Source organism: Leguminivora glycinivorella, chromosome 20 (assembly GCF_023078275.1).
Source record: "Leguminivora glycinivorella isolate SPB_JAAS2020 chromosome 20, LegGlyc_1.1, whole genome shotgun sequence".
Taxonomy (NCBI): Eukaryota; Metazoa; Arthropoda; class Insecta; order Lepidoptera; family Tortricidae; genus Leguminivora; species Leguminivora glycinivorella.
Window position 1 is genome coordinate 943,040 of NC_062990.1, and position 13,565 is coordinate 956,604.

Genomic DNA, 13,565 nt, shown 5'->3' on the forward strand with positions numbered 1-13,565 from the left:
TCATTTACTAGGTATTTTTAATAGTTAAGGCACCGACACACATAAAGCGTTTTGATAGCGTAGCGTTAGCGGAGCGGAATGCATGCGCATTCCGCTAGTAATCCGCGCTCGTTAGTTCCCGCCGGCGTCCGCTGGGCTCAACGCCAGCGTCCGGTACACCGCTATCAGGTTTAGGCGTATAATGTCCCACTCGCAAAACGTCCCTCCGCTATAATAACGTCCCATACGCAAAACGTCTTCTCTGCTAATTGTCCCTTATGCAAAAAACCCCATTCGCATTACGTCCCGTTATCAAAATGACCCATACCCTTCGCGAAATGTCCCTTCTGAAAATACCCCTATCGCTGAAAGTCACGGCTGCCTAATGCCCCTTTCGCAAAACGTCCCGTTTGCAAATAGCCAGGTTCTTATGGATTAAAGATTAAGTGCCATAAGGGTTTGTATACATATATCTGGTACTTTGTCTGTATTCACAGCTGCTGTGTGTTGTTGTTTGTACTGTACATTTTTTACCGTCTTCTTTCTTAGCATTTTTTAGCTTATGTTACGGGTTACGGAGCCTGGCGTTCAATTTGGTAACACTATCCCAAGATGTGGCGTAGGCACTAGTTTTTACGAAAGCGACTACCATCTGACCTTCCAACCCAGAGGGTAAACTAGGCCTGATTGGGAATAGTCCGGTTTCCTCACGATGTTTTCCTTCACCGAAAAGCAACTAGTAAATATCAAATGATATTTCGTACACAGTTCCAAAAAACTCATTGGTACGAGCCATTTTTTACGGGACATTTTGCGAAAGGGACGTGTTGCGATCGGGTTATTTCGTGAAAGGGACTTTCTGCGAAAGGGACGTAATTTATATAAAGGGACATTTTGAGAACGGGATATTTTGCAGAAGGGCCGTTTTGGCAATGGGACATTTTATAAAAGGGACCTTTTGCGAAAGGGACCAAGAGACGTTTTGCGAGTGGGACATTATACGCCTAAATCCGCTATCATTGCGCTCCGCTATCGCTACGCTCTCAAAATGCGCATATGTGGCAGAGGTTTACTGTACCACATATAAATTTAGACAGCTGAGCATTTCTTTTTTTTTCGCTACTTTTATGAAATGTGCTATTTTTGAAACAATTTATGCTTTTTCTACTCAGAATCACTAGCTTTTTTAAAATTGTCCCATACGATTTTTTCCTTTTTTCTTACCATTTTCCGTACATGTTGTGTGGGGAAACAAAAGAGAAAAGTCACCAAAATGTATGGAAATTCTGGGACACTTTTTGTCTCCCAGTGAGATTGAAAGTACTCGTGATTCTGAGTACAATTGACCTAAAATTCCCTAAAAAATAAAAGAAATGCTCAGTTAATGAGTGTTAGTACCTATAGTAGCTTTACCCTTGTAACATTTGCAAAGTGTTATAATTCCATCACCTGTGTAAACAGCGCCTTGAACCTGAAGGCTTTGAAGTTGTGTACCAGACGTTATGTATGTACTGATGAATATATTATAGAAACTATGCGATTGCATTTAACTGGTTTCATCTAGTTAATTGGTGTGTATTAATTGTGATGGAAATGATATCGGTTACCTAATTCAAGTAACATAACATGAAACACCTTAAAGAAACTGATATCTTTGACGACCGGTCTGGCTCAGTCGGTAGTGACCCTGCCTGCTGAGCCGCGGTCCTGGGTTCGAATTCCGGTAAGGGCATTTATTTGTGTAATGAGCACATATATTTGTTCCTGAGTCATGGATGTTTTCTATGTATATAAGTATGTATTTATCTATTTAAGTATGTATATCGTCGCTTAACACCCATAGTACAAGCTTTGCTTAGTTTGGGGCTAAGTTGATCTGTGTAAGGTGTCCCCCAATATTTATTTATTTTTTTATTTTATCTAAATATAATTATATAAGAAGAAAACTGACTGACTGACTGATTGACATATCAACGTACAGACGAAACCGCTGGACCTAGAGATTCCAAAGGCACGTAGGTTCTTTATAAGATGTAGAGGAGAGGAGCACTAAGAAAGGATTTTTCAAAATTCACACCCTAAATGGGGGTCCAAAGTTCAACGTTTGAATAACATTACTTTTAGTACGCGGGCGAAGCCGCGGGTATAAGCTAATTAGTTATAAAAGCCGCGAAATCGAAGTCTAGGCTCGTAGGTACCATCGACTGCTTGGTTACTAGTGTTACTAGGAGTATTTGTTTGGAATATGACATCATTGACATCAAATATCCATACTAATATTATTGTAAATGGGAAAGTGCGTGTGTCTGTTTGTTCATCCGTGTTTCACGGCAAAACAGAGCGAATTTTTAAGTGGAGATAGTTGAAGGGATGAAGTGACATAGGCTACTTTTTGTCTCTTTCCCTTTCCCCTAAAATGGGAGGTAGAAGTTTGTATGGAACATTCCGCAATGGTGGCATTTTCGAATTTAACACGAAAGAAGCAGCGGGCAAAAGCTAGTAAATAAATTAAATACACGGAATTATGCGCGCACGCAAAACCCCAATATAAATTTTTATCAGTAATAAACGATAATCAGTCAGAAAGTGAATGACTCACATTGACAGGCAGGGGTGCGGTGATAGGCGTCTTGTGGCGAGACGTGTTCTGGTGGACCGTCAGAACGGCTGTGGGGTTGGCTGAAACGAGAAAAGATTAAATTGATAGTTTTACTATAGAATTAAAACATAAGAATACTTGTAGAATGGGAAAAGTCATATAGAAAATGGCTTGTACTGAAGGCTAAAACATATTTCAAAAAAGAGGCAAAATAACAATACATTTTTTACTAAATCAAATTAACGAAGATGTCAGCTATATTTTCTGACTAAACTCAAATTTTTATTTGCTCTTTTTTGGGAGTCAAACATTAGTATTTTACGAAATTCTCAATTGTCATTTATATTTTTCTATTAGAAGTAATTGCTCTAACACAATTCTATTTATTTTACAAGATTAACAGGGCAAGTAATTTATATCCCAGAAAAAAGTAATCATTGATACGCAACAGGGTTGGCACAAGACACAATTTAAAATTGCAAAAATTGACCAATTAGGTGTATATTTCAGATGGTCGCCATTTTGTTTGTAGTAGATTCAGATACATTTTGTTGCAAATACATTATAATATCCACATTTCTTACGTAATCAAAGTAAATGTCATTTTAAGTCGAAAGTTGTCTTAAATCGATGAAAAGCTCGTGGGATCCCCTCAAGAGTTGTCTTTACCTCCAGAAAAGACAGGAATCTTTCAGATTTCTATTGTTGATTGTACAGGTTTCCTCGGATCATTAAGACGGTGGTGAACAGGCACATCGTCCACCCACGTGCTCTGCCTGCCCCTGTTGGCTGAGTGTATAGTCACACCCCGGACAATGGCGATCAAATTCACTAAGCCAGCATATCTCACCTCGGATCGTCAGGACGATTTACATCCGTGTCGGGAGGAGTTAAGAATTTGACCACCTTCATCCTTTAGCGAATGTCCAAGTCGACTGTCGGATATGGGTTCAATTGTGGGCAATGAGCTAGCAACCTGTCACCGCACTATAACAATTTTTTTCTATCAACCTCTTAATTGCTAAGAGTGGCACTGAAACTTAAACAGTTCCATGTGCTTTGTATGCCCGTTTTGCCAATTGTGATCAAGGCGATGTGCTAGCAATGTGTCACTGGCTCACTGGAAAATCGCCAAAACTGATTTTGGTGATTTTGTCACCAAAACTGACCTGAATTCAGTAACATCGACTTCTCCTTTAGTCCCCCACATCACATGGCGACCCTACCAGTGCGACATTGCAGTACGCCGTTCAGTAACATCCGGTATTCAGATCCATCACATGGCGACCCTGCCAGTGCGGCCATGCAGTCGTCTTGGGCGAATGTATTGTATAGTTACCTCGTATCATCATGACGACCTGCTGGTGCGTGTGGTGGTGAACAGGCACGCCGTCCACCCGCAGGATGCGGTCGCCCGCCCGCAGCCCGGCGCGCCATGCGGCCCCGTGCTCCTTCACCGACTGCACGTATACTGGGTTGTCGCCTGAAATGTGAAATCGTCATGTTAGAACAAGGGATAAGGGTTTCTCGATATCGCTCCTACATATCAGCTTATCACCTTCAACTTTGCTAGCGACCTGCGACTACCACCTTTTCCACGTCTGCCACACACTCGACGAGCGGCGTGGGAAGTAGGCAGAGGCATAGCGTGGCCATCACACCGCTCGTCATGCCCACCGCTCCCTATTTTGTCGGTTTTTTGGCGCGAGTTAAAGGGCCGGCAACAACCTAGTACGATAATCAGGCGAGTAGGGCAGTGTGTGGTCGGAGAGGGCAACATCACGGCAGCGCGAGGAGCATAGTGTGGCAGAGGTACTCCATATTAAGTCTATCCTAACAAATGTAGTCAAAATACACAAGCACTTGGTACATATATGGTAGACGGGCTGATTATGATATTCATCAAGGACCGACGCATTAGTGCGGCGAGTTCTATTAAATACATGTCCAGTATTGTCCTCCAGCACATCTAAACGCACCATTAAGTGCACATCTCTTTTGAACCAGCCAGCAAGGTTATAAAGCCTCGGCTAAACATAGGGCGCTTTGATAGCGTAGCGTTAGCGGAGCCGAATTCGCGCTGAATGCGCGTATAATACGCTCGCGCGGTCACACAACACAGCGCGCGTTGTGAGCGGACTTGTCTGAATATGGATTATATGTCAACCATTTAGCTAATTGTTTCATTACAAATTGTTGTTTTAGATTTCTTATGTGTCATTGAATTGAAAAATATAGGCTTAGAATACGCTCGCAATCTGCTGCGTCCGGCGCACCGCCATCATTGCGCTCCGTTAACGCTGCGCTTTCAAAAGGCCGATGTGTGGCCGAGCTTTAAGAGTCAGACCCAACTTGCACAGCTTCTGCGACAAAGCTGCATAGGCAAAGACTGTTTTAGTACTTACCGGACACTTTCATGCCATATCCGTGCTCATCGCGGACGACGGTGACAGTGAGCAGCTCCTCGCCGCCCGGCGACCCTGCCCCGCCCAGCATCACCTGAAAAAATAACATAGATTCATCAGAATGCTATTGATATTGAGTTGGGTATCAGACTAAGTACCATTGGCAACACTGTTGGCTGTACATTGTAATTCTTATTACAAGGGCATAACGTTTAGTGATGGTTAGCTAATAGTGTTGCTGTTGTACATATTTTTAGATAAAAGTTACCAACGGAGTTGATATCAATTTTATATTGTAAACTAAGCGGCTTTTTGGCCAAAAATACTGCCGAATGGTCACAAAAGATTGCTATTTAAATCGCAGTAGATTTCGCAGAAAGATTCTATCGAATGGTATAATATTGCCCAATGGCAATATTATTGATAGAAAACAAGGTCAAAACGTGGAAGCTAAATTTGACCCACTTCCCGGTTTCCGATTGAGCTGAGATTTTGCACACATATGTAAATCACGTGACAATGCAATATTGTGGTATCATGGAGCTGATCTGATGATGCAGCAGAAAGGTGGTCATAGGAACTCTTATGAAACGTCGTATCCCCATCGAGTAAGGGGTTTTTAGAAACGTCTCGGAGAACAGCAGCTGACTGTTGAAAGAAAGGTCCCTCTTTTTCTTTTCTGTTGAAGCTTGTGCCAAAAATTTAATTTTTGCAAAAAAACTTATATACTAGTCTAGTTACTTGCAATGTTGAGCCACTCGCATATTTATTTGGTCAAACTGCTTCACAATTCACAATTTACATACGAGTACATGCATCTATTTACGCCTTTCCCGTATGCAAACAATCGTGTCTAGTCCAAGTCTGCGCCCATGTTAATATGACGCTTTCTACTCATTCTGTCCCTTGACACGTTAACTACAAAGGCATACTGTGACACTCCTTCGACTAACTAAGATCACAATATACGACCACCGTTGTTAGCGAAATGCATTTCATGCTTGCGTTTTTAGTTAGCCGTGCCTGGGCGACCGAGATTCGTTTCTAAAACTCGAAAATTCGCGTTTCCCGGGACTTAAGACTAAGCTATTAGGTCAATTGTTCAGTCCTATAAACCCCCACATAACAATACATATATGGGGAATTTCACGCCAACTGCAATGTATTTAAGCCTCCGCCACCAATCCGCCACACATAAAGCGCTTTGATAGCGTAGCGTTAGCGGAGGCAATGATAGCGGTGCGCCGGACGAACGCTGGCGTTCCGCTCGCAATCCGCGCGCATTCCGCTACAGAATTTTACTTTCTGTTCTTAGGATTTTTTTATAAGGCTTAAGCAACAACTACCTAATTCTACGATTAAGTACCAACTCAGTATAAACTGTGCTAATACCAAATCCTTCTAACCCCGTATCTATCCAGGTCGTAGCCCTTACCACCGCACATAAGGTTTATATTGCACGTGTTAGTATGCCGATGCCGGCCGCTTACCTAATGAGGCTTGGCCTATTTGCATTAGTTAGCCAAATCTGATAACCGACCGGACCGCGGTTGGCCGGCACGTCGGTTTTTACTTTTTTGGATATGCGGTGTAGACGGGATTGGAAATTTGTGGGCTAAATATTTAAACAGTAGCACATCAGCCTCACTGACCAAGTAACTATCATTCGGTAGATCGTACAAGACTATTACAAATCCAAACGACAATTTTAAAAAGAACCTAACGGCATCTTATATAAGACGCCAATTGCAATTTCGTTTGCAGTTTCCATACAGGTTGCAGATGGTTTGCAGTCCATCTGTGTTGAACCTTAGCTTTAGAATCATAAGACGAATCTTTGGGCCAAGCTCCTGCTGATCTTCAAGCGACTGAATGGCAACAGATCGCTCAAGACGAAGGCCAAGATCCACTTCGGGTCGCTAAGCCTCAGAGCGGGACTCTTAGACGCAGGGCCAGTTTCCATCCTTACTTAGTAGATATTCCGCGAATTCGCACGAAGCGCTTTGCTTCTTCTTTTCTTATGCGCATTGCCAAGGAGTGGAATTCATTGCTGGCGACTATATTTCCGAGCTCATATAAACCTTCAAATCAAGAGTGAACAGGCATCTTCTGCGCGAGCTCACTCCATCGTAGGCCACTTCTTTGTCTATGGCTAGTCTGTGGCCAAGAGTAAGATCATTTATAATTTAAAAAAAAGCCAGTAAGTAAGTTCCCCACTTGAACGTTATAAATTACACAACGTCTAGCAAAAACAAATACGATTGGAAATCTTACTACAAACCTATTGCAATAATAGATATAACTCCTTCCCACAAACAAACACGTTACAGATATTGTTATACCTATTGTATAACAAGATAAGCAAAAGTCGCGCTCATCTCGGACACGTAGTATCGTTATCGTTTATCAACTTGCGTAACGATATCAACAGTAACCGTGATTGAACCGATGTTGTGTAATTTGTAATCTGATGATCGTTCCGATTTTGTATTTGTGTTGTTTCATATAACATGGGAATTAGGTAAGATGTAGTCATACCTACAGCAAATGTTGACGCTGACATGAAATAAGTGGCGACATATTTATAAAAACGAATTAATCGCACTTACGTATCGTTTACCACAAGAAGGGCAAAGAACAGTACAGTATCTCATGAAGACTATACGCAGGAACAGTCACCGACCAAAATACCTAAATGATGATTTCTGTACCTTGTCGCTTTTAGTCATTTGACAGCTTCGTATGATATTATTATTTCAAACAAGATGTTAATGTGACAAGGTACCGAAATCATCAGTATCATCACTTATTTATGCCGGTGACTGAACAGGGACATAGCGAAAGATTCTATCGCCGGCTACCGACAGAGATTGTCTTCCATTATTCAAGTAATTTGGCGTCATATTATGTCTACACCGAATGTATATTTTCATTAATCAACATAGGCTGGTGTCCTTTAAAATATCTATTTTATTTTTACACCGGTCAAATCTTACATGAAAATCGGCTAAAAAAACAAAGTGTGATGTAAAGCTGGATTTTTGGTATGTTATTTGGAGTCCTTGGGGGAATGTAAGACTACATTTTGCAAGCAAAAAAAAAGTGTGCTAACTTCGTAATTAAAAAAAAAAAGTAAAAAAATCGGACTTTTTTTGGTTTTAATTTTTTTATTAAAAAACTATGCGTTTTTGGTCAAAAGTTGCTTTGTAATGTTGAAAGCGCATTAAATTTTAAACAGTTTGACATCTTTTTTATCAATGTCCGTCAAATAGTTTTCGAGATATGAAGCGTCAAAAAAGGTTAATTTTTGACGCATTTATAAAATGTAGCGTTTTGCCAATATTTTTAGACAAATATCTGCAAAATACTTCATAATATGATATATATTGCAATATAACATTGTATAAAATTTATTTTGCTTTAGTTTTAGTGCAAATAAAGGTCAGTAAGACGAATAGTTACTTTGGTAAACAAAAAAAAATCTATAAATAGAGAAGCCAAGAGTCTGGTAGATTGGTTAAGGTAAAATAGTTTACGCTAAAAGTTTTAGGTTGAAAGTCCTATCTATTCGATCTTACTTTCTTTGATATCCGTTTATCTGAAAAAAATGTCTAAGCTAACTTTGCATCGATTTGACAATTACTAATGAAGAAATAAAATACAGTAAAATTTTGAAGTTTAGTAAATCACTACATAGTTTCTAATGGGTCGGCAACGCGCACGTGACACCCCTTGAGTTGCGGGCGTCCATAGGTTACGGTGACCGCTTTCCATCAGGCGGGCCGTATACCTGTTTGCCACCGACGTGGTATAAAAAAAAAATAGTATAAAACATAGTCGCTGTTTCTGTCCCTATGTCCCTATGTATGCTTAAATCTTTAAAACTACGCAACGGATTTTGATGCGGATGATGATTTTTTAATAGATAGAGTGATTATAGAGGAAGGTTTACATGTAGGTATAGTACCTGTGCGAAGCCGGGGCGGGTCGCTAGTTAGAAAAATAAAACAGAATTTGTTACATTTTACTTTTTCCTTTTTGAGGGTCCTGGTTCTGCATCTTGATGGCACAACTCCTGTAGTGATAGAAAGTCCACTTGAGTTGTATTTTACCACCAATTGCTGTGGAATAAACTACGGGAAGGGAAAGCGCCCACGCCAATTATTAAGATACTGGAGAAGTGGTATTCCCAGCAGAAGAACGTAGTAAGATGGAAGTCAACTCTGTCCACAGCCAGCGGGCTAAACTGTGGCGTGAGACAAGGAGGCAGTATGTCTCCAGCTCTCTTCAGCGTGTACATGGATGGGCTGTCGCAGGCTTTGACCAGTACCGAGGTTGGCTGCTCCATCAATGGGCAAATGATAAATCACATCGCATATGCAGACGATACATATGGTCCTACTAGCACCATCGGTGGGAGCTATGCGTAAGTTACTTGCAGAATGCGAGAGATACGCCAGCCAGCATAACATGAGATACAATCCGGACAAGTCTGAATTTATGCTCATAGAGGCAGCACATATGCCCACACATGTACCACCTCTTTTGCTTGATGGAGTTCAATTGCGGAGAGTACACGAAGTCAAATATCTTGGCCACATCTTGTTGTCCAGTTTAAAAGACCAGGAGGACATAGAAAGGCAGAGGCGAGCCACCGCAGTAAGGGCAAACATGTTGGCTAAAAGATTCGCCAAATGTAGTGACAGCGTAAAAAGACAGCTGTTCCTCAGTTTTTGTACAAGCGTGTATACTGTCGAGTTATGGTCCGACTACACCTGCGCGGCGGTGAGAGACCTGCGCGTGCAATACAACACATACTATGTACTGATATTTCGTTAAACGGAGAATACTATGATTCGGGCACGTCCACGACAACGCTCGTGAGATTGCATCGATGTAATTGACCCTCAGTGATATGCTTTAAAAACCAGTCCGTACAAGAACAATTTCGGAACAATATGATTCAATTAATTTTAGGGTTTTCTACTCGTAAATATTTTTTTCCGCCAAGCGGCGATCCTGAGCTCTTTCTGACCGTAAACTTAACTTACTAAATAAATGTTGATTTGATATACGCAAACATGTGTCTGAGTAATACTTGAATAGCCCCCAAATAATAATAATTCGTTCTCCGCTACGCCTCCTGTAAATATATGTAAACTATCCCATTTAGCCATTACCATCCACCGATTATTTCTGATCCAGTTATACTAGACTTATGATATAATCCTATTTTTTTAAATAACTGGCACTCTTTTGGTCTTAAATGAAAGCTAGTGAAATTTTATTTTACAATTTATGTAATAGCCTGAGTTGTTTTGCTGATATCAGTCTCAAAATATGAGCAAAACGAATATTTTCATAGAAAGGGGAAAAATGCTCTTTTTTTGACGCTTCATATCTCAAAAAATATTTGACAGACATTGATAAAAAAGATGTCAAACTGTTTGGAATTTAATGCGCTTTCAACATTACATAGCAATTTTTGACCAAAAATGCATAGTTTTTTAATAAAACGGCAAAAACCAAAAAAAAGTCTGATTTTTTGACTTTTTTTTTAAATTACGAAGTTAGCACACCATTTTTTTGCTTGCAAAATATAGTCCTACATTCCCCCAAGGACCCCAAATAACATACCAAAAATGCAGCTTTACATCACACTTTGTTTTTTTATTTCTCTTTTTGACCAGTGTATTTAGGAAATCTACAGTATTAAATATCATTTAAGTGTAAACTTGGATGATTAATGTGCAAACAAAAAAGGATACAGATACTACTTATACATTAGATTACATGTGACAGTGTAAGAAAAATTGTTTTGTAAAGCCACTTTTACACTTGACTGTACCATCATTTTTAACAAAATTCAACTAAGTGATGTAAATCAAAAGTTTCCCGCCCTTCCGGCATTCCCCACACGAATATTAATCCCCACATTAACACACAATAACAACCAGACTGTTTGTCCGTCCGTGCAGCGATCGATGGCAGACGATGCGACGCCGGTGCACAATGCGGCTGGGGATGTTATCTGACCGAAAGTTCCGAGTTCCGGACAATCCGGAGTATCCGGACGCATTCAGAAGCAAGGCATTGTCATGTTTGTGACGTTCTGTTCTGTGGCTCTTTTTTTCACACAGAATCTAACGTAAACGACTAAACGTCATGGGAAATATAATGTAATTTTTGGTTCTAGTAACAGCTCGGGTTATCGACTGTGATAGTGATAGTTGACATTTGACAATTTCTAGTCCAATTGTGGGTGCATAACCATAAACAATATGTCATTGCGTGCTTAGTTAATACCTCTGCCACATACTCGACGAGCGGCGTTGGAAGTAGCGAGGGAAGTAGGCAGAGGCATAGTGTGGCTGCGCTACTCATCATGCCGCTCGTCATGCTCCTCGTCATGCCCACCGCTCCTTTGGCGCGAGTCAAGGGCCGGCAACAACCTAGTGCGATAATCGCGCGAGTGGGCAGTGTGTGGTCGGAGAGGGCAACATCGCGCAACGGCAGCGCGAGGGGCAGCGCGAGGAGCATAGTGTGGCAGAGGTATAAGATAATATTGCCAGGATATTACTGGAAAAACTGTCATAAAGACATAGAATGTTAGATACAGCTAAACGAAGCAGCCAAATAAACATCATAGCGGTTTGCACAATGAACAACCAAACCGTACGCACGTAGGGGCGATTAAATTAAAACCAACAAAAGATAGCGCCGTCCTGTGGGCTATGACAATAGACTACTCATCCACACAGTTCATTCATAATTTAAACCTATATCACATAGACCTAAAGTCCACAATTGATCAGGTGATGATAGTACTACATATGAACGGCAGTGCATTAACAAATGCATTGTTTTGATCATTAGCGAATGTGCGTAAGAGATCGTTAGACAACAATACGCATTGATCCATTCATGATATAACTGATTGAGTATCTTGCTCATTTACGTACAAAGCTAGGGAAAATCGTAGTTTCATTACCTACCTATGTAGAACGATCACTCTATAGGTATAGGGCACTACTTACTTGAACAACTTTATAATATAGGTAAATATAGAGTGGAGACAAAGATTATTAGACCATGTTCACAGCAGGTCATCAAAGATTTCAAAATACTGACATCTGAAAAATAAATGATTAGAAAATGTTATGTGATGAATATTCTTATTCTGATACGTCAGCTTCACGTCAGTAAAGTAACTAGTAGGAAACTGCACATGGTCGGGCAGGGTAGGCAGGTGGCACGCTCTTGTTTCAGAGGCAAAGATTCATTTTGGATCACTAAGCCAAATAGTTAGTTGCAGACTACGGCAACGCAAAGGGAGGACTATGAGAAAATGATGTTAAAACATGAAACAAATGCCTTCTTTTCATGTCGATGTTCAATTTGTCAAAGGATCTCGCGTTTCCCATCACACCAGTCACATGATGGGCGCGAATAAGGTATGACCACGCTGACGAGATACCGTCGCGCGATCATGTGTTTCGGAACAGTAGAATGTACTTGTGGCCAGTCGAAAAGTGCTCGAGTGGAGACCACGGATTAGCAAACGCAGCGTGGGACATCCGTCGTCCACCCACATGGACAGACGATCTTATAAATGTCGCTGGAAGACGCTGGATGCAGGTCGTTTCGCTTCCAACCGGTATAATATATGGCCAAAGTGGACGTCCTGTGGCTGATATGATGAGAACGTACTATTAAATACACTAATACGCAAATAGGTAATCGCCCATCACCTACAGACTACAGGATTCCGGGAAATGTTTACAGCGCGTGTCACGTTTAATGGCCGATATATCCACAATGGCGGCGTTAACAGCTGTTCTATTCGGCAATTATTATTAGGCCACGCCAACGGACTTGCTATTGTTACGAGGTTATTTTGTACACGGTTGTGTTTTATAAAACTGCATTAGACCCCATCAGACTATAGTTTCGGTTTTAGTAGGTTCGCCAGAGCTCATGGAAGCCTGGGGTCCGCTTTGACAACTAATCCCGATTTAGGCAGTAATTTTACGAAAGCGGCTGACATCTGACCTTCCAACCCGAAGGTTAGCTAGTCCTTATTGGGAAGTACAGTTTCCTCGCGATTTTTTCCTTCGACCTAAAAGCGACTGGTAAATATCATGTGAGCAAATTTAATATCATTTCGCGAAGTTAAGAAATATTCATTAGTACGACCTCTGGATGGAAAGTCGCACGCTCTTACCACTAGGATACCAGAGCTTCCGCTATCATTTGTCTTCCGTTCTCTGTCTGAACAAGGCATTCTGATAATTCGCCGAATAATAATCTCGTTTCCTAGTGATCCAGCGTGCATTTTTACATTATCCGGTTTGATATCGGGTATAGAATAGGACCAATATCCAAATACAAAATACAAAAAAAACATTTATTCAGCAAATAGGCCACGGGGGCACTTTTACATGTCAACATTACAGAGTATTCATTAAAGTTAAACAAATGAAATTAATAGAAATATTAACTAAAAATATTAATCATAAGCAAAGTAGCTATACACTGATATAGAATTAGAGATGTATAAAGTCTCTAAATGTCATATTATT

At 40.7% G+C, this 13,565-nt stretch overlaps 1 protein-coding gene across 1 annotated transcript in view; it reads right to left on the minus strand.

Annotated features, from left to right (window-relative positions):
• Positions 1-13,565, minus strand: part of LOC125236897 (nascent polypeptide-associated complex subunit alpha, muscle-specific form-like) — a 67,809-nt gene that overhangs the window by 18,688 nt on the left and 35,556 nt on the right. The window contains exons 2-4 of the mRNA XM_048143815.1: positions 4,984-5,077; positions 3,918-4,061; positions 2,579-2,658 (exon numbers count right to left, since the gene is read on the minus strand). Of these exons, the coding sequence (XP_047999772.1) occupies positions 2,579-2,658; positions 3,918-4,061; positions 4,984-5,074 (315 nt within the window). The 5' untranslated portion in view covers positions 5,075-5,077. The remainder of the gene's footprint in view (positions 1-2,578; positions 2,659-3,917; positions 4,062-4,983; positions 5,078-13,565) is intronic.